The 23174-nt window shown below is 30.4% G+C and overlaps 1 protein-coding gene across 2 annotated transcripts in view; it reads left to right on the top strand.

Moving 5' to 3' along the window:
* LOC143190354 (orexin receptor type 2) overlaps positions 1-23174 on the top strand; it is a 419319-nt gene that overhangs the window by 329481 nt on the left and 66664 nt on the right. For both annotated transcript variants that reach the window (XR_013004215.1, XM_076394586.1), the window contains exon 4: positions 14089-14244. Coding sequence is in view for 1 of the 2 variants with exons in the window: in XM_076394586.1 (XP_076250701.1) it covers positions 14089-14244 (156 nt within the window). In the remaining variant the exon portion in view is untranslated. The remainder of the gene's footprint in view (positions 1-14088; positions 14245-23174) is intronic.

Raw genomic sequence — 23174 nt, 5'->3', positions numbered from 1 at the left:
TAAATTAAATATTCATGCTATGTTGTTTTGAACCCTCCTGAAACCGTCAGTCAAAAAAACAAGCTTTCAAATTTTCATGCGTGTTTTTCTGGTTTTAAATAAAACTTTTTAAACTAATCATTTCGTAGTATGGCATGTTGATTTTTTGCTCGAAAATGCACATTTTCTATATTTATTTAAAAATATGTAATTAACGAAAAAGAACATAATGTCGCTCTGTATTGTAGACTTTGCATGTTGTCAAAAGTTTAGAAATTGTATTTGTATTTTTTTCAAATATCCGCTCGTTGAATTTGCTAGAGCGGTTTATAAAAAAAAGTATACAGTCAATAAAACCAATAATATATAGGTTTTTACATTTCCGTATTGCTGCTGTTATATTAGTTTCATATTACGCACTATTGCTGTTGATATTAAGGATATGTATAGTTATTTAATGAGACAATTTGTAACATTTTATATTAGAGTCGAAATAAATAAAATATATACTATATAGTGTAGTGTGTTTAAGGTAGAACTAATATTTAATTTTTCATATGAACATATCCAAAATACATGATTAAATTAATTTTAATATAAAATTTTCTATTTACTATTACTGGCACAAAAACACATTCAAAAGCGTCTTTAAAAAGGATTAAAAAATGTTTTGAAAAATGAAGAATTGAAAAGATGATCATAAATTAAAATTAGACACTAAGGTATAGTTTGAGTTCGACGTTTGCGCTCCAATGTCAGTTTAAAAAAAATTAAATTGTTAAACATATATTTTATAATTCAAAATTAAAATTTAAATATAAATATGTAAAAGCTTCCATAAAACTGCATTTCTCAGGTCTTCTAAGATACGATTATATTGAACTTGTATATATTATTTATTTATTGAATATATTGATTGGAATACATAATTTGAAAAATACAAATATGGTGTTTATTATAATGCCTTTTGACGCACAACATTATTTTATTTTCTGATGAATGGACTATACTGTAAGAAATTAATAAACACTTTTTTTGATCGAGATTTGCCGATGGATACAGCTGTTTATTAAACTATGACTATCAAATAGGCGACATTTAAATACTTGTTAAGTTTTCGTAAGTTTTACAATTTTCAGCAAAATTTCTTTAATATTTCGGCCCCTAAGAACCTTCTATAAGTTCTTAAAAAAACTTTTAAAAAAATTAATGAAATCGGTTAAGTCATTATCAAATTATGACGTGACCAAGGGAAATAAGGATTCATTTTTATATATGGATAGGTATCTTGGATACCTACTTATGGATACATATTTAGAAAGTATAAAATTTGTAGTATTAGTCTAAGGCTGGTTATAAATGATACGCTGCGTTTAAATATTGTAAAAATGTTGCAATTTTATTTACTAGCATATGTGTTGGATTTATGAGAGAAAACCACAATTGACTTTTTCCCTCAGCAAAGTGTTAACAAATTAGGTTGCAGAGAGAAGTACCAAATCCAACCTTCTGAGCCACCACCAAGAACCTAGGGAAGGGCATCCTGTAGATGAATTCAACTAATTAGCAAGTCATGTAACTTTTACCTGTAATCGATCTTAAACTTCATACCTTCTTCAGCATTTTGTAACTAATATGATCAATCGTATCTTATAACTTGCTATTTTGTATCTGTAACTTAAGAAAACTATAATATGATGCTATAATAAGAAAAAAGTGTATCTATAATGATTTAAAAGACATGAGAAAATATACATTTATTCTTTAATTCAACGTGTATTCTCTCCTAAACTTCAACAAGTATCTTATGGTGCTTGTTCGTTATCAGTAAAAGCAAAATTCCAAAAATTCATTCGTTAAGACACCTCTAGCTCTTCTCTAGCTCTGAAATTTTTCAATGTTATCATTAGGATTGTTGAGTGTCGACAGAGAGCAAGCGCTTAACGGTCTCTAATTTGGTCGCTCAATAGGCGGTAGGTTTAATTTAAAGGCTTCAAAAGCCCATTTAAAGGTCCATGCCCTGAATGGTTTAAGATAATCATAACACATCGCGCAAATGGCAATGTAATATATCTGCCCTCATGTCATGTATCGCTATTCAAGAATACACTTCCACTTTTCTAAAAAGAAAATAGCTTTGTTAAGTAACTAATAGTTAATAAGTTATAGTTATAATCTGATTTACACACTAAACTAACGCAGTTAACAAAATTTCGGAGAGATCATAAGGCTAATTATATTGAATTATTACAGACAAACTTTAGATTAACAATCAATCTGAAGTTACTCGTAGCAAGCCATGATGTACTTAAACGGAGGTCGGGAAAAAGTATCATAGCTGAAGATGTACGATCACAAAAGGTGAATTGACGGTACTCTAAAAGCCTAAGAATAGTACGTAAGAACTCGAGCTTTTAAAACCACCCCTAGCCAAGAGATTACCAGTACAAGCATCACAGTTCGACCACGTACTACACTTCGTAATAAATAAAAACCCTCAGTTTTGTTTTATATCACCGTTCAATAAAACGCCTCTTCTTTCCTCAAAATAACATAGCATTTTGAAATAAATTAAAATTCTCTGTATTTTAAATATTTCCATAATTCATAACTTATACTAACTAGAATTTTCTAAGATATAGGTTTTCATTATATCATATTTAGACTATGGGCAAAAATTATACTGTATCTAAACCGAGTAAGCAATAATTTAATGTTCAAGCAACCACGTTCATAATTTTTAGTTCCACTCTAAATCTGTTGATGAACTACAATAAATTTGTAACGTAATTTCAAAACGTAAAATATACAAATTAAGTAAATGAACTCATTTAATGAGCGTTTAAATGTATATGATATTTAACAATTTGCAAAAACAGACTATATTAAAAAGGTTTTACTCTATTAAAAAAATATGTTTCATAAAATATTTGTTATTTATCTTATACTAATTTATTTTTACTGGTGATCATATTTAGTGGTCCATATTTGCCCGTAATTCATTAAGTTAATGAATCTGCTATACGTTATAATGTTAATGTTATATGACTTCGTTCACTGCGAGCGCGTACCAATTTCTTATTACTTTGTATTATTTACATTAATTTTCTGTAATAAAATAGTTAGACAGGCGAAAACACAATTAATAGCTCTTGCTTGAAACACTTTTTGTGGGTTTAATTGTATAATATTACTAATCAAATAAACGCTAATAAAAATTATAGAATTAATTAAACTTTAGATAGCTTGACATTTATTAATGATTCAAAATTCCTATTTAAACATACATCCTTTAATTAATTTTCTGATATTATAATTTTTGTTTCAGTTTTTTGCAACTATATGTTGTTAAGATTGTTCCATTAACATTGGTAAACATCTGCAGTAACAGTTTCATTCAGTTTTAACAGTTCGCAAAATATCACATCTTGCAGATCCTACCTACTACCTACCAAAAATTGAAGTTGAAGTCGTCCCTTCCCAATATTTCAACGCACACAGATGTCTTGCGAGAGTGTCACCATAAGTAATGCATTTCGAACATGCAGTTTTGAGTGCTCCATGATGAGCATCTGTATGCACTAAATGACTTAATAATACCAATTCTAAAACTATTATTTTATGTAAATAAATTTCGATGTGTTTATTTTTTAACGAATTTTTAAGCATTAAGAATTTTTTATTTTTCTTTATTATAGGAATCTAGTAAATTAACATTAATAAGCTATTTGTCTTTATACTAATTTGATACGGTTTTACAATGACGAAGTACTTATTCTACGATAGGCACTTTGGGCTTAACATCTATGTCACCTTTTTTAATATGCACTGACTTGAAGCTGAACTAGATGAAATGGTTTTATTCTCTTTAATCTTCAACAACAAAATTTCAACATTGATGGAGCCTCTGTTCATAACTCTATAACGTTATCGACAGCTTCTACCTTATCAGGTCCTTATACAGATTGTCATTACGAATATACCATGGAGCATTAATAATACCTCGCAGTATTTTGTTTTGTATAATATTTCTCTTGCTTTAGCTGGTACATCTCCAGAGTTGAACATCATAAGTACACACTTGTGATGCTTATTATATACTGAGAGGACAGGACCGAATTTCTACAGAATAACCAGTACATTTTTGTACTTCAGCTTTAGTTCTTCATATTTTTACATATTCTTCATATTTCAACATCAGGGGTCCTGCCAAGATATTTGGCTGTATTTCCATATGGGACTACTTACTCTATATATATTGGTTTGCGCTTGATTATTTTGTTAGTAAGATCAATATATACTCATTTTTTAATTAAATTTAATGCGCCATTTTAACAACACACACACTCACACATAATATCAATATATGTTAGTAACTTTTCGATTGATTCAGTATTGTTACTTACAATGGCTAGGATTGCAGTGTCATTTGCAAATGTAACAACATTTTCATTGAATATAGTCCGAGTATGCAGCAGATAAAAGACTGATCCTAATATATTTCCTTGCGGCACACTTGCTTGTATTTTCATCAGTTGGAATAGGAATCTTCTTGTTTGACTCTGAGGTCATTTATAAATTTTTGAATATTGGTCAGAGAGACGCATTTTAATCTTATGCTTTAAACTCTCATGCTAACTTTATGATGGTTGATAAATATCTAAAAATATTGCAGAACAAGCTTATTTTTTCTTCTAATGAATTTTTATGACATTAGCGATTGTATCACTTAGTCAATCGTGAAATTTTGTTTCCTGAAACCAAATTGCGTTTATTCTTTTCAATTAAAGTTTTAAAAATATTTTGGATATTGTCGGCAATAGTGATATTGGCCCATATGACACAGTTTCATGAAGCGGTTTTTCTGGTTTATGAATCATAAATACTTCAGCCACCTTCCACAGTTCTAGTTCATATTGTAGTCTGCTTAATAATTTTCTGCTTCTGCTTTTAATAATTAAGCAATTATTAATAATAATTGCTTGATAAAGTAATAAAGTCAAATCCAGGAATCTTTTTTGTCTTAATATTATTTTTTATTTATATATTATTTTTTGATAACTTACAAAACAGTTGGTGTAACAAATCTATTAAAGTATAGAAACATTTCCTGTCCACTAACTTAGGGTAATGATTTAACGTCATCTACTGTATGGAGTTGACACATTATCTGGAGGTAATCTGCAGATCTTGTGGCCTTCTCCTGATTATCTCTGGCCCATCTCCCATCCTCATTTTTTTATTGGAAGCGTTTTCATGATAGGTTCTTTTAAGTAATCTATCCAGCTCTCCACATCCAATACTCAGCACCAGCATTATTAGCAAGTCCACATAGAAATTCACTAATTGTGTCACTTTTTAATTATTTAATTTCACGTCTCAGTTGGGATGTAATATTAATCTACTTAGTTTATTTTATGTTGTTAAACCCTGCAATAATGTCATTTCTTCTTTGCTCTTCTATTTTTTGATATTAATTCTACATTTTTAGGGTAGTTATTACTGTTTAGTTACTTTCTGACTTCTGGGACTGGGTCCTGCAACTAACCACTACGTCACCATTACTTTGTAACAACCGTGTTGGAGTAGCTTTCATGAGTTTTATTATATTTGACAGAGACAAAAAAATAGGCTGCGAACTAGACAATATGGCCGGACTCTTCCGTTTCCAAAAAAAAATATTATAAAATACAGTGGAATGTGAGTTCAAAATAAGGAGCATTCAACAAACACTCACTCAGAGTGCAGATGCTGTTTATGTAATTCTCTGTTGTAGTTTTGCAAAGATGAATATGGGCTTCATTACGCAGCAGAACACAGAATTTTCTGCAGAAATTTCTTGCAGCAGAATTTTCTGCAAAAACTGTCCTTAATTAAGATATATCGCATTTTACCCCCATTACTCTTCCACTGGACACCTTGTACTGAGAAATTTGGCTGGTTTAACTATGCTTCTCGCAATCTAATTAGTAATTGTTCCTAGGGAGGATGATACCTATCCAATAATGATTTTCTAGTTTCGATAATGCTATCCAGATAATGATGTCCAGATCAACACACTTCTCGATATATGTTATATCTGCTTGTTTCCACCATCGCAGGTCTTTAATATATAGTTATAAGATAAAATCTAATAAGATATAATAAAATATAACTTCCACCGCTTGTTACAACGTTAATATAAATTAATTAATTAATATTCTATACAATTAGTAATGGTTACCCTTTATTTAAATCCCGTCCCATTACAACGCCAAGCTTCAACACTGATATTGTTTAAAATGTCTTTAACTTTACAATTATATGGCGTTTTCGAATTGTCAGTTAACCATGCCCACAAGCAAGTTTTAAATAACATTATGTTTTTTTTTTAATAACAAATACTATCGATATATTGATATACCAACCACAAAAATATCGACCAAGCCGGCTTGGTGGCGCAGTGGTAAAGGCGATGGGACGGTCCACCTACTGTTGCGATAGCCGCGGGTTCGAATCCTGCTGGGGCAAATTTGTGAATGTTCTAGGCAAGAGTGTAAAATCCGACAATGAAAATGGTCCCAGTCACGCCAGTAACCAGGCTGGGTAAGACCGGATGTATTCTGGGGTGATTTCTAAAGTTGGTCACTCGCCAGTCGGTAGGCTTAATGCTGAGGACCGTGGTTCGTAGCCCACGTTAAAACTTTAGGCCCAGTCCAGATAAACTCATAGTTGGTAAAAGGAGACTATAAAATATATTTTTAAAAAAATATCTGCCAACAATATCGATATATCGTTTTAAATATTGATATTATTTCAGCATCCCTGTATCCATGCTCTGCGGGGTTCAAACCCGCGAGTATCACAATAATAGGAGAACCATCATGTTGCCTTGACCACTGCTACTACTAAACTAAGCTATACTGGTTAATATACACACATATACTCATCAACAAATTCAGTCTAAACTAATAATATAAACTTATAATAATTGTAAGTTTCTATTTATGACCAATACAGTCCATAACATTGCACATGTTAATACAATGTATAATTTTTATTACAATATGACGTCAAACTCCAATTAACGTCAATGTAACTTCATTGTCCAAAGTTTTCTTAACAAGACCCACATGCTATTACCATAAAGGCTAATATTCAAACCGGACTCATAAATATTTAAACGAAATTACTCCAAAGCTAATAGCTTACTCCAAGAGCAACGTAACAAACAGAAACAAAACCCATCTACCGTCGGCCGTTTGGATTTCAAGTATCAGGCGATTAGCTCGTTTTAAATGTTGATCTGGTGGAAAAGAAAGCATTAAAAGTATCTAAAATATCAAATAATACTGAGGACTTAATCTTAAGGACTATGTTAAACGTTTAACAAATCATTAAGCAAACTGAAAATGCAAATTCGCGCTCTTTGATGGCCGCGAAAACAATTTTCTTCTGTGTTTTTAAAGTTGTCTCGGTCATTCGCTTTCTATTTCCATGGCCTCAAGTGAAAACACCAGAGCCCATGTAGTATATTACTGGCATTTTATTATTGAGATTTCAAAGCAGTTAAATGTAATGACTAGTAAGGAATTTAAATGAGACTGTTTATAGTTAAATAATATTTATCCTATCTACATTTACACAACATTGAGAGAAACAGTAAATAACCGATTTAAATACAGAACATAAAGGATATCTGGAATTTTGTTGCTTCGATTAATATTGACAAACAAATGTATATGTTTATGACAACACTTTTTCCTTTTATTGGAATTGTGTTGACGGTTCCAAAATTTAATTGGAGAAAAATATTTTGTTGGTTGGTTTTTATCTGATTTAACATATTTAGATCAGAGGCTATTTAAATATCAGTGAAGTTATTGCAACCGCAGACCAAGAAAGTAATTTTTTTTAAATTATTTCCGGTTCACTGGATTTAAATCCAGAAAAAAATATAATGGTTAGTAGTTTTTATTTTCGTTAAAGAAATTAACGGGATAAATTACAAGGCAAATTTCTTCAGTTTGGTTCATTTTATTAACAAGAAATAGAAGTAATTTTCTTGAAGGGGGGCGCCCTTTATTGAATGAATAATTGAATTGAATATATTATAGAATGATACGTGTGCTTCAAAACAAGCACCTAGAAGTTGGCAATTTTTATATTTTGTTGGAGCATGTTTTCGTTTCAATTCATTTCATGTTTCATTTTCTATTGATGCATTAGAAAATAGGGTAGTCACCAAATTTCGTCACCGACCCTAATTTTAACCCCTGTGGTTTGTTATGTGCTAACTATGTTTAGACTAACTGACGTCATCACGATGTATTTATCTTATCTGTTGCAGTTTGTAAATACGCTTTAAACTCAGACAGTATTTTTCTGCTCATTTTATTTTAGTAAAAAAAATACAGTGCCGCCTGATGCGTTCGAACATTTAACCTAATCAGTCCATAAAATTCGTCTGGTTATTCAATGGCTGCAAATTTCTTCAAAACATTGGTGATAATAATTAGGTTGTAAACCGGCAAACATTATTTTGGCGCTTTGCTTGTTTTGATAAATTTCAAATCGCTGCTTAATATTTATGATTATTCTGAATGAAAATGCCAAAGTCAATAAATAAACACTCAGAAAGAAATTGCGTCCCTAATCAGCTACTTCGAACAGGAACGATATAATGTTGCCCCCCTTTCACCAGTAAAATGCTCTAAAGAAGTAAGTATTGTTATTATTAAATATTAAGCTACTGTGAGTTTATTGGAAATATTGTTTAGTTTGTTGCAGCTGCAATGAATATTAGTATAGACACTGTGACTAAACTATCACAAAAAATTAAAAACAATGTAATGCTGAATCCACCGAAAATAAATTCGTGTCCACATACGAAGCTGGTAGCGAATCAAAATCCCCTTGATCTTAGCTGCATTTAAGATCAAATCTATAAAATGTATAACAATAGTTAGTATATTTTTCGGTATAAACATAAATTATTACAATTATTTTAGAAGAAAACTATTATGCAGTTCTTTGAGTGATAGATATATACTGTTAAAAAAACATAAAACATATTTATATGTGGTAAAGATAATCTACGAAGAAGTCTAATGGAATTTTCGGATATTGCTTTTAAAATAATATTATCATTAAAAGCATATAAGATTTGTTATTTCAATTTGTGTATTTAGATGAGATATGGTTATTTCAAAATGACTCTTGACGAGACACTAATAAAAATAGTGTAAAGACAACAAAAGTTGGTAAAATATAAATAAAAGCTAGCATAACATTTCATTGCAGATTATTGTTCTGCATGCTAGAAACAAGAATGATTTATTGCTGTAGCAGAGTTAATATTGTCCTCCATGTCCAAGGGAGACTATCCCTAATATTTTTGTTCGTCTTTAAAAAAGTCTGTTAAATAACTTACAGAAACCAACAGTTATTGTTATGGGCAATGCACCATGCTATAGTATACATATGGAGAAGTGAATCGACAAAGGCTGTAATTAACAGGTCAATTGAAGATTCCCCAGACTGACACATAGATTACGCTACTAGAATTAAATCATAATTAAATAATAAGAAAGTTTTTAGTTAGCCCTAACCCTCAAAAGACGCGTGTATAAATTTGACAACTTTCGGATCATTAGTTTGTGAATTATAGCATTTTGAGTGAAGCAACTTTTGTTATTGCGAAAAAAATGCATAAAAAAATATTTCGCGTGTTGATAAAATATTGCTTTTTGAAAGGAAAAAATACAGTTCAAGCAAAACCTTGGCTTGATGCCGAGATTTCGGATACTCTCTCAGAAAAATCAACCATCAAGGATTGGTATGCTAAGTTTAGACATGGTGAAATGAGCACTGAAGACGGTAAATGCAGTGGACGCCCAAAAGAGGTTGTTACCGACGAAAACATTAAAAAAATTCTCAAAATGATTTCGAAAGACCGTAAATTGAAAATGTATGAAATAGCAGATAGTGTCTAGGACCAATCGTACTACAAAAATGGTATCGAAAATCACCCTTGAAGGGAATTTTGTTGAATAAAGGAACTAATTTTGCCAAAAATGCCAAATGTGTTTTACTATGGTAGGCCGGGGACTTTTCAATTAACCTGTTAAGATTCCAAAAGGTAAATTAGGTTTAGAAAATACCATGTTAAACAATGAATTATTTCAAATTGGTACTCTATAAATATAAATTAAATATTCAATTGCATTTTACATAATTTACTTTTTTAAAAATAATATCTGAAAAAAGATACGCTATAGACCAGATGGCTTAACGATATGGCCATAGAGTGTTATGCATTCCTAACAATGATTGAAATTGAAATTGAATGGTGACTGAGATAGTGAAAGTAACTGTGAGTGATGAAACTTTTGGGATGTGGCCTTATGCTTTATATATACTCATTGGTAACAATTATCATTACTGTTCAGATCTACGAGAATTTGGTTAGAATGTATAAGGAGAGAATGACTACTAACTGTTTTACATATATGACAAATGCATTAGGGTGTATTCGGGATCTAATTTTACACACATCAATAGATAAAACTAAGGAAGAATAGTTTAAATAATTTGATAATATATGAATTAGATGTACCATTATGTTAAAGTAAATTATATTTGATAACATTTTTGTTTGTTTGTTATTTACTTTAGTCTTGTTGTTTTGACGTCATAAATTTAGATGATGTGACATGTATACAAATACAACAAACTATTTAAATAAACTATACAAAAAAGAAAATACTGAGTTCCTATCTAAAATATTTTCAAATTTGATTAAATATTCATAGGCTTGACTTGATGATGATAATTGATGATAATTGATATGGATGCGTGAAGATACCGTAGAAAATGCAGCACCTAAATTTTTCTGTACAACTTTTCTGGAAAAATAGAATTAGAAAATTACTTAATCCATACTAATGATTGAAAAGTTATAATTAGATAATAAATTCAATTTAAGTCCACGCACTGACTATTATGATCTTAATATTATCCCCAGGATAGAATTAGGTGCCCAAAAAATATTTTTAAATTTTGTATTTTGTTGTTAAAACTGTCTTTAATGTCTGAATTAACAAGTTTTTATTATTTTTAAGAATACAGGAGTCATGAACCTACTGTTTCAAGTTTTATTTATTATTTTACTTATAACATTTTTTTACAAAAAAAGAGCCGATATTTGGCGATTGTACCTTACTATATGCAAGTCAATTTTCTTTATTTGAAGTGAGATATTTGCAAGACTGAATATATTCGCAGCAACGTGAGCATATTGCGCTGCTTCCCCATCTCTGCAAAATCTTACAATCATGCAGTAAATTAATTGATAACAGCAATTATAGATCTTTCAGATACGTCAAAACTCTCACTCTCCCTCAAAATTAATCTTTTTATGTTCAGCAATTGTTGTAGAATACCTTCCTGTTTTACAATATAATATATTTTTCAAAAATATCCCGCTTCCGTAGAAAATCAAATACGCTTTGTAGTTTCAGTTTTCTTGTAACCCTATATTGAGTGCATATAAATATTTCAGAAAGTCTTTGAGAAAATCCACAGCTAGCTTATTGTGCTCGTTTGTTATATGCTCCAACTTCTTCCTTGCTTCCGCTTATCGAAATATTTTGAAAATGAGATTATTTGTAATTTTGTTAGCTAGCAACGTTTAGTAAGTTGACCTTTACTTGCCCAACGAACATTCTTTTGCATTAAATCAGTAGCTTACCAAGATAGTATTATAAAAACTAGTCTTATAACAATATTATTTAAACTGATCGGGTGTATTTGGCGATACAAATAAGAGATAATTATTAAAATCGAAAAATATTAGGTTACGTTAATTGTGTCGATAAATAATAAATAAGAAACAACGGAACAAAACATAAAATTAAAATTTAATTTTAATAATAAAAAAGTCTAGTGTTTAGTTGAAATTAAATTTTAGGTGACTACATGTATTTTGATCAGCGGGTCAGTAGAATTTTAAACAGGCTAACCTAACAAAAAAAGTTGATGGTTTTGACATTTATATAGGTGTCAAACAACTTTTCTACTGTTATTATTTAAGTTAAGGTATTTAGTGTATACATTCAAAATTGCACTTTCAACATACATTGATTTTTGTTTCAAATACTTTTAGAAAATAGTGATGCTACTCCACTATATCCCAATTTTCGGTTTTGGTTCCAATAATTTAAAAGTAAATGAAAATGGTAAAATACAAAGAACTATCTGGAGAGCCAAGAGTTAGAAGAAAATGAATTGCAAGATCAAACTCTCATACGGGTTAATAATTAATTAATCAACTATTTCTAAATAATTGCATGTAAAGGGAAAGATTCAACAGGAGGGAAAATGGCTATACGAAATGACTGAAAATTCTATTTTGAAATATTTCAACAACGCAATTTCATTCTATTGCAGAGGAAGTACCATTATATAGACATGATATATCCATATTTTGAGAAATATGGGAAAAAGTTGTGGAAAAGGGCGGACAATTATATTTAAAAAAATAAATAAAACCATTTAAAGAATAAAGAACTAAGCTGAGTTTAATTCTGAATATGTGCGCTATTAAAAAGAAAATATTTGTTTATGAAATACAAAATAAAATATGATAATAGAAAACTTTATTATTTATACATTTTTCATTTTCATTATTGATGACTTGATGACTTTCCGCTATATTAATGGCAGAATAATATTTCAGATTTTACAGTCATAAAATTAAGGGCGAATTCAGCTTAATGATGTTTGCTATTCAAAAAATAGCTTAAAAATAGTAGCACATAATATTTTTATCATGTGCAATGTCTACGGTACATATAACCCAAGAATTATGGGGTAGCCCATCTCTCTTATTACTAAAGTGTGTGTTATTTCCGCTATTATACTTAGTTTAATACTAAACCCTTATGTTAAAAAAAATAAAAACATCACACAGAAACATACTAACTTATTTTATAGCGGATATTTAAATATACATATTTTTATATTTATATTCTATTTGGACTCTCGGATGTTGCCACTTGACTGAAGTTACTTCCATAAATAATTGAAAATTTATAAAAGATAAATAATAAAATGTTTTCCATGAAAGCAGAAATACTCTTTATTTTAATTTTGTATGGTAAACAAACATATACTAATATGAGAAAATGTCAGTAGCTAATATATACATTTTTCCTTTCATGCAATATGTGTTCCTATTCTTTTATCAAATCCACAAAAACGCATGCGCACTACTCTTTTTATAAATGCCCGAGCATTTAATTTATCTTCTGTTATCGCTAGTATATCGAAGTTAATTTGTTTAAATTCTTCGTCCAGTTTCTCTTCCCTAATCGTGTGGCCTCATATATTCTACGTTGCCATTCTCGACAATTTTCTTTTATTGTTCCATTTCAAGCTGTTAAATTTATTTTCGTTTTTTTTAAATTTGAATTCTCTAACCTTTTGTCAACTTCATTAGTCTCCAGTTCTCACCATTAGCCATTTTTTAATATCTCTCTCCTATCATTCTCTTGTCTTTCTCCTATCCATCCATTTCCCCGTTCCATGTGTGCATGCAAATTTTCTATCTTTACGCCATTTGTCTTCTTGTTCTCTTCCCTTTATAATTTTCGATTTATTTGAATCAGCTCCTTAGACAACATTCCTTCATTAAATTTAACTAATTTTTCTTTTCTTGTTGATCAATTGCTTGTGTTTTTGATATTTTCTGTCTCAATTAGACATATCCTCCCTCTTTTATTTTTTATCTTCATTTTCTATTGAGAAGTTGCGCTGCACGAAAGTCTATGTAATTTTTTAATTCATCCTCATTTTCGGTTTATACTAGCAATCTTTGAATAACTACATTATTTTTCTTTCCTACCTTTCTTCTCATTTCATAGAATCAATCCTATTCCACACTTGCCTAATTTCCAAGTTTTATGTTATAGTTATAGTCCACTCGATACTTACACACTTTTTAGCGTTTCTTGTACAGCCATAACTTACAATAATATGTTTGCACGATTATAAATATTCCTGTAGTATAGTTTATCGTAAATGTTGCAACTTTTCGACACTTTCTAAACATATTTTGTGTGTTTTCAGATACGCAGGTCCCCTGGCGGCCATATCGTACTTCTTTGTGTGTGCATCCCGCGAACTTGCTTATCATAACGCCCCAGCCGTAATCTTTTTCGAATCCAGAGGTCGCGACAGTCGTTCCCGAATGGATTCCCATTCGACCGTGACAGCTGATATTCGGTAAGTAGAACGAATGCTCCATAAAAATTGGAAAAAGTTGTTAAACGAAATGAAAACTTCGTCTGCCGTACATGCGATATATAAAAAATTAACATATATATGTTCAACGAGCCGTATGGAAATTACAGCCTATATAAAATATCAATATCACGGTTGTTATGAAAAATCGACGTACTTTTTTGAAGACAATTTTTTAAATAAATTCCACTCCTTTATATTAAAATAAAATAATTTTCAAGTAAATTTATATCACGATTATACACGGTTTTAGACGTAAGCTGTCAAAAGGTGTTTATCAGGTAAATTGGGGGCCGTTTTTTAAATTGTTTCTAGTTCTCGAAATATTAACGACAATTTATTGAATTAAAATATATAAATCTAAAATAAACAGAGGCCCAACCAAGTATTTTATATTACTTGGGATCTGTTTAAAGCATTAGGGTCCAACAGTAATTGCTCGTCGTGTCTTCGTCTTTCAATCTTTAGTATAGCCCTTTAATTTTTGCTATATCTTGGTGTACCCGCTTTTCTTGCTCGTCGCTCGTCACAATTCTTGTGGTAATTTTGCAACAATTCGTCGATTACGTGATTGTAATCCAATTATTTACGATTATAGAGAAAGTTCTGCTTTGAAACTATACCCATCAGTAATATTGTAGACTTTACGTCGGTCATTATTCACTCAGTATCAAATTTAATAAATATTCCTTCTTTGATTATTGCATATGACAATTTTGGAAGCAACTTCGTTAAGCACTAGAAAGCCGAGTCTACTTTGTCTGAATGCTTTGACAAAGTTCTTAGTAAGGCGAAGTTTAATGTAAAGTTGTGGCAATGAAACGTCCTGTAGGTTCACCAATGGGTAATGGCTGCGACTCGACCACACCTTTCTCACATAATGAAAATCAACTATACTATCCCACAGGTATAAAAAACAGTAAAATTTCGCTAATACAGATTGCATCCTAACCAATAACCATTTCGAAATTAAATACAATTAATTTATTTCTCAACCTTTAGATAGCCACAAATTTTCCATTGACGCTAATTGTATTTGATATTGGCAAAAATTGTGTCGTAGCATTCCTTATTTTGTACTGCGTCAGTGATCGGAACGGAAGATTTTTTATTTCCAATGTGGAGTAGAGCCACCTTCAAATTGTACTTAGAACCGTCTATGAACAAACGCCATTCATTTCGATCAAATGGTGCATTCATCACATGAAATAAACCTTTGATAATATTGCAGAAACACAGTCATTATCATCATCAAACACATTATCTTTATTGAAGAACGGTAAAATCATATGATTTCTATTTATGTATATAGCGACTTGTGTTTTAGGGTCAATATTTTTCTATTCCTACAACCATGATGCAAGCAACTCTACTTTTTATTTCGACAAATTAAATTTTTTGTTCCCTAACTAAATCGCTTTCATTGCTCGCCGATGATGAAGACAAAGTTCTTAAGGCATTTTTGCACCGAGCTGAACAAATTAACTTCGACACTGAAGAGATGCCAAAATATTTTACTGTGCTATTTTTTTGCATTTATGCTGATGACATTAACCGAGCAAAAGTAGCAATCATCTACATGATGTTTCTATTATCTCCATAATGTTGACACAGAATATGAATATGTCCAGAGTATTAAATAACTTTAAGAATTATTTTGATCAGTTTGTGGACAAAAGTTTGATCAAAATTCAGCCCAAATTTGTAAATTTGTGAAGTTTTGATCTTGAATTTTAGTTATGTGTAACCCTACAAATTTGTTGAATTTTATTGGATTACCCAAGTCTCTAAATTTTCACCTGTTTTTATTCTCCAATTATAACCGTTTCTATCATTTTTTTAAAATAATTTAATTAATCAAAATGACCATTATATGGATCAGCATTGCTAGGACTATTTGCAACAATCAATTATTTTTTATCAAATAAATAATAAACGACCAACAAAATGTCACGCGCAAGACAAATTAGATGTCCATCATTGTTCCAGCCTTTAGGATAATATTTAGATTATGTCTGTTACTATTGGCGCAATATCGCTATCTAGGAAGACGTCAAATCCAATAAGTTTTATCTGATATATCAATATATCTTTAATTAGAAATGAATGTCCTTCATCAAACATCATTTGACATTATCTTTAATTTTTAATACAAATTGTTCAGCTTTTTTGATTCCTCATTTTGCAAATAGTGATAACTACAGTTAGTTATTGCGGTTCGCTAAAGCAACTTTAGGTAGATCCGAGTGACTTTTTAATAACAACAGTGCTCTTAGCTAATTTTAAATTACATCTATGTAAAAACGAAAACTCTCTAATGTAATCAATCGAGTTAAAATATGGTTGGGATCGTCAGTTACAAAAGTGGTCCATCGCCGTCCATTTTGACCAGTCCAAAAGCTTTGTAAGATCTAATAAGAATGAGTTTGCTATCAAAATGACAATTTAAATCAAAGCTTTTTGTTATTACATTTTACATTTGATCTCGAAATATTGCAAAGAGACCGAGATATCGGGATTAAATCATGTACTCGCTTGCAATGTACAGGGGGTGTACAACATAATCACCTATAACAACATATAACCAAACATCCACAGACGATGATGATGTTCTGATCAAGACTGAACATTTTTGGTTGTGTGTATAGGCTCTTGTAATCTTGTAGAAAGTATGGCAGTGTTTGGCGGCAATATGCCAATTATAGCAAGAACCTCATAATGGAAGATGTCGAGATATTGATTCGTACTTATCCGGTATATAGAGATGTGAATGAGAGGGGCAGCTGAATGTTTCGATATTGCCACCCTAATTATAAACAATGTAAACGATGAGTCATTGGGCCATACCACATTCTTCCATTCTTCTAGTGTCCAGGTTTTATGATCCCAAGTGGAAAGAAGTGGTTAAACCACTTCTTTCGTGGCTTAGCGTTGGCCTCGGTTACAAAAGTTTTTGCAATCGCGGTCATTCCATGAATGTTGGCTTTTTCTTACTTTTATATTACTCAAGTAAGTGTTAAATGTCTTTGTCACTTTTTCCACGGTATTTGTATGTTGTATGTCCATAGTAATGTTAAAATCCGTCGGTCTTTCTCAGTTTATTTTATATTTCGTCAACTATTCCTCTTAGCCAGTGATAATTTTACTATGTTTTGTTGTATGCTGCCATTACCGTGGATACTGGCAGTCGTGAAACGGTAAACAGCATCTGAGCGATCACCGATCGCTTGTTTATACCTTCACAGTACCAATGCTATATCTAATAGACCTGAAAAATGCATACTTATTGTATTATTTACGGAAGCAGTGTTGCCAACGTGCAACAGGATGTACAATATGGCATGGTGTCATATATCACCCATATGGATATAATGTTCGGGTTATACGAATACAAGTAACTGAACTAATTTTATCTGATCACTAACGTCTATTATATTATAATTAACGTCACTTTTTTGACGAAGTGTGGGCGAGATATATTAAACAGGCAAGTGTAGCTCTCTTCTATACAAATAGTTTTAAACTTATTTAACTAGAATATATAATAACTGAAATTAATTATATTAAATTGATAAAGTTAAAAATAGATTCAAATATTACAAAAATAATGAAATTAGTATTAGTCAATGGTTTAACTTACAAGCTTAAATAATCGTGGATTTAAGTGTAAAAACAGGAGGAAATCTACCGCTCCGAGCTTGACGTTGCTTATTAAACTAGCAACTGATCAAACTGAATATAGTGCTGCGATAAGTTCGATTGCGTCGCTCGACTTTAAATCGAACAAAAAGTCTGTCTTGTTACATGTGGTACACTTCTTCATGAAGCAGATTGTGCACACTCTATAATAACTGCTCGATGCTATTCCCTCTCGATTTGATGAACACATAACACTTTATCATTGGTGTTTCTCCATTAGTTTATTCATGGTAGTACAGAAGGTTGTAGTTGTAGTCAATTTACGTAGTTTGACTTGATAACATTTCTAAAGAGGGAAGGCTTCTTGTTATTTTAACTTGTTATAATTAACGTACGCATTTAAGTTCCTAGAGATTAGGCCAGTTGCAGTTGTCGATATATTGTTTATTATTAGAAACGGGTATCTTCCATTAGATTAAAACTTGATGCACTTCATCAGATTTTTGACATTATCTCGCGTGCCTATTTGATAAGAAGGCAAGTGTGCATGTTTCATTAGACCAACATGGGTCTCATGATCTGGCGTCACATAGGTTTTTGTTTCACACCTAATAAATCGTTTTAAAATTTAAAATTTTCTAAAGTTTAAATGGCTAATAAATTAGATTCTAAGCTGTCTATATAAGAAAAAGATACTGAATAAAAAATAATCGAGTTAATCATTAAAGAAAAAAAAACAGAATTGACAACAATATAACAGCTATAATATTATTACGTTGTAACACTTAATGTGTTGTTCTTCGTGTTGTGCTAGCTATATGAATTTAAAAAAACCAGTAACACTAGTTAGAGATACTAGATCTTTATCAGTTATTGACTTGTTGTTCTTGCCATAATATAGAGTAATAGTAGTTACAATAAATTAATATACCGTTTCATTTATTAACACGATTATATTTCTTGGTAACTAAAGAAACCTTCCATAAAATAAAAAATGAATATAGTCTTCGTTACAAGTATTTGACGTCTGAATACGAAACCCCATCAAATACTTGCATTGTGTCTAAAAAAGGTTTACAATAATTTATTTTCCCGTCCTACTTAATTTTCAGAGTTACTCGATTAACTTACAGCCACAAAAATAATTTATAAAATATTTAATATTAAAGGAGGGTAAGAATTTGAGGAAAGAACATTTTATAAACTCTCTGATCTCCGCTTGCGGTAAATAGAAGAATATCAAAATTTAATACTTATTTATTTATACGTTTTGTTGAGATACAAATTTATTATGAATGGTTGGGACAGCCCTTAATTGTTAAAGGGTCTAATTTATTAGACCTTTTAACTGAAGTCTTTCATATATATCACATGGAAAAGAATTATGACCTGATAAAAAACATAACGTTCGCAGTATATTGAACGTCTGGTAAATATAGACAGGCAAAAAGATACCAAGTAAACAGAACAGACGTGTTCAACAAGGATGATTGCCATCGTCTCGTTGTCAAGTGTTTAGGATAACGAGTGTTTAAGAAGCGAGGCTAGACGAAACGTGTTGGATGTTAGCTCTGGTAGAAGACTCCTTATGGCACCTAACCATAAATATATCAAGAAGACCGAAAATCGTGGATTTTTTCGGAATTCCTTAAGATTCCGAAACGCACATGTTTTATCAGTGTGAGAAGTTCCTAGCTGGAAGAGTGTTTCCCACCACGATATTCTCAGCGAATCGGGGAAGAGAAAAGGGTTTCTTGGACCAGCTTTATCCTTCACCACCAAGAACCCGAGAGAGGAGCTTCAGCGATAAAACACTGTGCATCCACAACGAGAAGACTGTCTTATAGTAATTGGCATGAACACCGAGGAAAAGAGTGTTATTGAAAAATGAGAAGAATTAAGCATTGCTGAGAGAAAGTATTAAATTGTTTGGAGAAGAAAGTATTGAATTGAATGAAGAAGAAAGAATTGAAGAAATTATTGTATTAACTGAAGTATTATTGAAAGCATAGATTCCTGTCTACATTAGCCAATCGACACTTTTCGTTAATAGTAACTACACACGATTTGAATCATAATCCTTTTCCCATGACGTATTAATTAATATATTAATATTAATTAATATATAATTATTAATATATATATATATATATATATATATATATATATATATATATATATATATATATATATATATATATATATATATATATATATAATATACATATGTATCCCGCATCTCAACACGTTTGATAAATTAACAGCTTCTTATGTTGACCTATAATTACTTTTTTGATCTTTGTGACTTAATTATACAATAGAGTCATTAAGAATCACAAAATGAGTTATAACCATAATACACTATAGCACTATAGAGAGATTATTAAAAGTACATTTATTATAAAATTAAAAGTGGAATTACTAAGATTTTACCAGAAATAAAAACACAAAATTTCAAAATTCGCTATTTTAAGTAAATACAAATCGGAAGTGCTACGAAACTGTGACGTCACTTATAGTTTCCTAACAATCATTTCCTTGGATTGCGGAGCTTTTAGCGCGCTTTGATTTTAATTGAATTATTTATACTACATTTCATAGTTATAATATTAATGTTGTGCTACCACCAGAGAGAAAAGATAAACGAAAAAATTGAACTTGGATTTATCAAGGCAAATTATCTACATTTCTCCAGAATCGATTCGTGGATAGTGACTGTAATTAAGATAATAACTTTTAAAAAAATAGAGCTTTTATAAAATTGAAATTAGTGAGTATTTTAGGTGCACTAACCAAGAAATGTGGTAGAATATTGAAAAATATTAAGTAAAAATTCTATCAGTATCACTTCCCAATTACATTAGTAAGTGCAAGTAATAACTTTTGCCCCAATTGCCCTTTGAGAAATGTGAGAATAATATTATTAAAATCAAGTGCCATATATTCGCTAAGACAAAACAAAATTGCATCAAAACCTAATCACAAATTAAGAATATTACTAAATTAATTATTAAATTAAATTAAAAATTAAAAATATTACACATTATGGCACAGTTACCAAAATATTTATTTTATATAGCTTATAATAACGACAATACAAAAAAGGTTTAAATTATAAACATTTGATGATGGATGTTTGATTTTCTTATCTGGTATTGTATCAAATTACCTTATATTATTTGGGTAAATACAATGCACAAATTGTAGTATAAATAGCCCACTTATAATGAGCTACCCTTAACATGGTGAAGTATAGCCCATCTAACTACTTGCTATACAAGAAATCATATTTAATTCATTTAATTAACACTTGTTGAAAGATTGAAATTAATAATTTTTTTTTGTTTTTTAAGAATACATACATCAGTGAGTTTAGTTAGGAGCCTATCTTAGGTACTTAAAATAGGAAATACTTAAATTATAATGGTCTTATTGCTGTGAATAAAGAACCGATGTTCAAGCCATAAGGGATGATTCACGACTTGCACGATAACCACATTTCTCTAACTTTCTTCTGCCTTGGAATAAAAATACACAACTTATTTGCAATTTTTACATATATAAAATTACTTTCAACGCCCTCACATATATAAATATGCCCTGTAAATATACAAAATGTCCACTGCGGCCAAAACATCTACGTCACGCACAGATTTGGAACGTCTTACAGCGCATTTAAAATCACACTATTTCAAAAGTCAATTTTTCTTTCAAATCCATTTTTTTGCAAAAATAACTTTTATTCTGGGTATAATAAATATTAAAATATTTATTCCGTTTTTATTACCTTCCAAGTAGACATCGTCGTTGAATTTTGCGATATTTTATATATAGCAGTATTTCAGGGCACAATTTGCAGATTTTCTTAAAATATAATAATATTCCTTTAAAGCTTACATCATTCGGTTTGTTTCATATTTCAGCGATCGTTTTAAACAACTTCTTTATCCACTTTTTTAGCTGTAAAAGCATGTCATTATTATCAATTATTGCACTGGATACATAACTTCCACAGGACCACAATATCATTACTCTTAAAATATATTTATATAAAAAAGCGTGATTTAATTTTAAACCCACAGCTTTGACAAACAACTGACACCCTGTACAAAAGAATTATTGTTGTACAAAATGAATAAACTTGTCTTGAGAAAACTGTATAATCTCAGAAAAAGTATAAGCAGTATATATTTAAATACATACCAACATACAAGGTAACCGTCTTAAAAAATAGATCATCTGCTTCAATGTTGTGCAAACTGGTAAGCATTTTATTTGTCAAATAATTACTTCCGACATATAGTAATGGAAACACTCTAAGATATATATATGTGAAACCTGGAAGTTACTTAATTTCTAATGAATGTTTGTGAATTAAACAACTCTCTAATTAATTTGATGCTTCCCTCTAGTCAATGCCAGTTTATATGGGACAATTTTGGGGTTTCTGCTGTAATAGGGATTAAATAAAGAGATATTTGTTTCAGGGAACTAAGGCCAAAAATAATTATATGGATTTTCCACTTAAAGAATACATTTGATATTAGAAAATGCTGAGGAAAATTAATTACACTGGTATTAAGTAAATAATATGGTTGGTATAATACTTAAACACTATAGACGAGGTCATACATAAACAGTATAGAAAAAACGATACTTTGAACTACATTATGTCTTTATACCATATAACTAAACAAAAATTTATTATTTATATATGTAAAATTTATATATATATATATATATATATATATATATATATATATATATATATATATATATATATATACTATATGGGAATTAAATATGTATATAATATGTATTTATTGTATAGTGGTTGATTTAATTCATATTTCAACTATTACCATGGGACGAAGCGGAATGTTGAAATACAAGGCTGATTTGGAGGTTGCTATCAAATCATAAATATCAGACATTTTACCAAGCACTTAGGAAATTGAGCAGGAAGAACAAATCTTCTTTAAATGGCTACTTTCAAAAAGTCGATGGAATCTTCGTAAACTTACACCGTGAACATCTCCAGCGATACTACAATCATAACCTACCACAGGTTTTAGTATCTTCAGCAGTAATTATCCATTCCAAAAACTTATAATGGGCGAATTATTAACCGCAATAAAATAAGTAACGTGCGGTAAGACTGCTGAACCGCACAAGTAATGGCAAAAATAACTATGACCAATGTAAAAACACTATTTCAAAGGCCTCACGTTCTCTTTACACAAATTTGGCGATCGAAAAGTGTATCCTCAGCA

The sequence above is a fragment of the Rhynchophorus ferrugineus genome, unplaced genomic scaffold, assembly GCF_030347505.1.
Source record: "Rhynchophorus ferrugineus isolate W39M unplaced genomic scaffold, kcgeb_rfMv2 rfM2, whole genome shotgun sequence".
In the NCBI taxonomy this organism is placed as follows: domain Eukaryota; kingdom Metazoa; phylum Arthropoda; class Insecta; order Coleoptera; family Curculionidae; genus Rhynchophorus; species Rhynchophorus ferrugineus.
The sequence above is the reverse complement of the archived record's forward strand: the minus strand, read 5'-3'. Positions and strand labels throughout refer to the sequence as shown.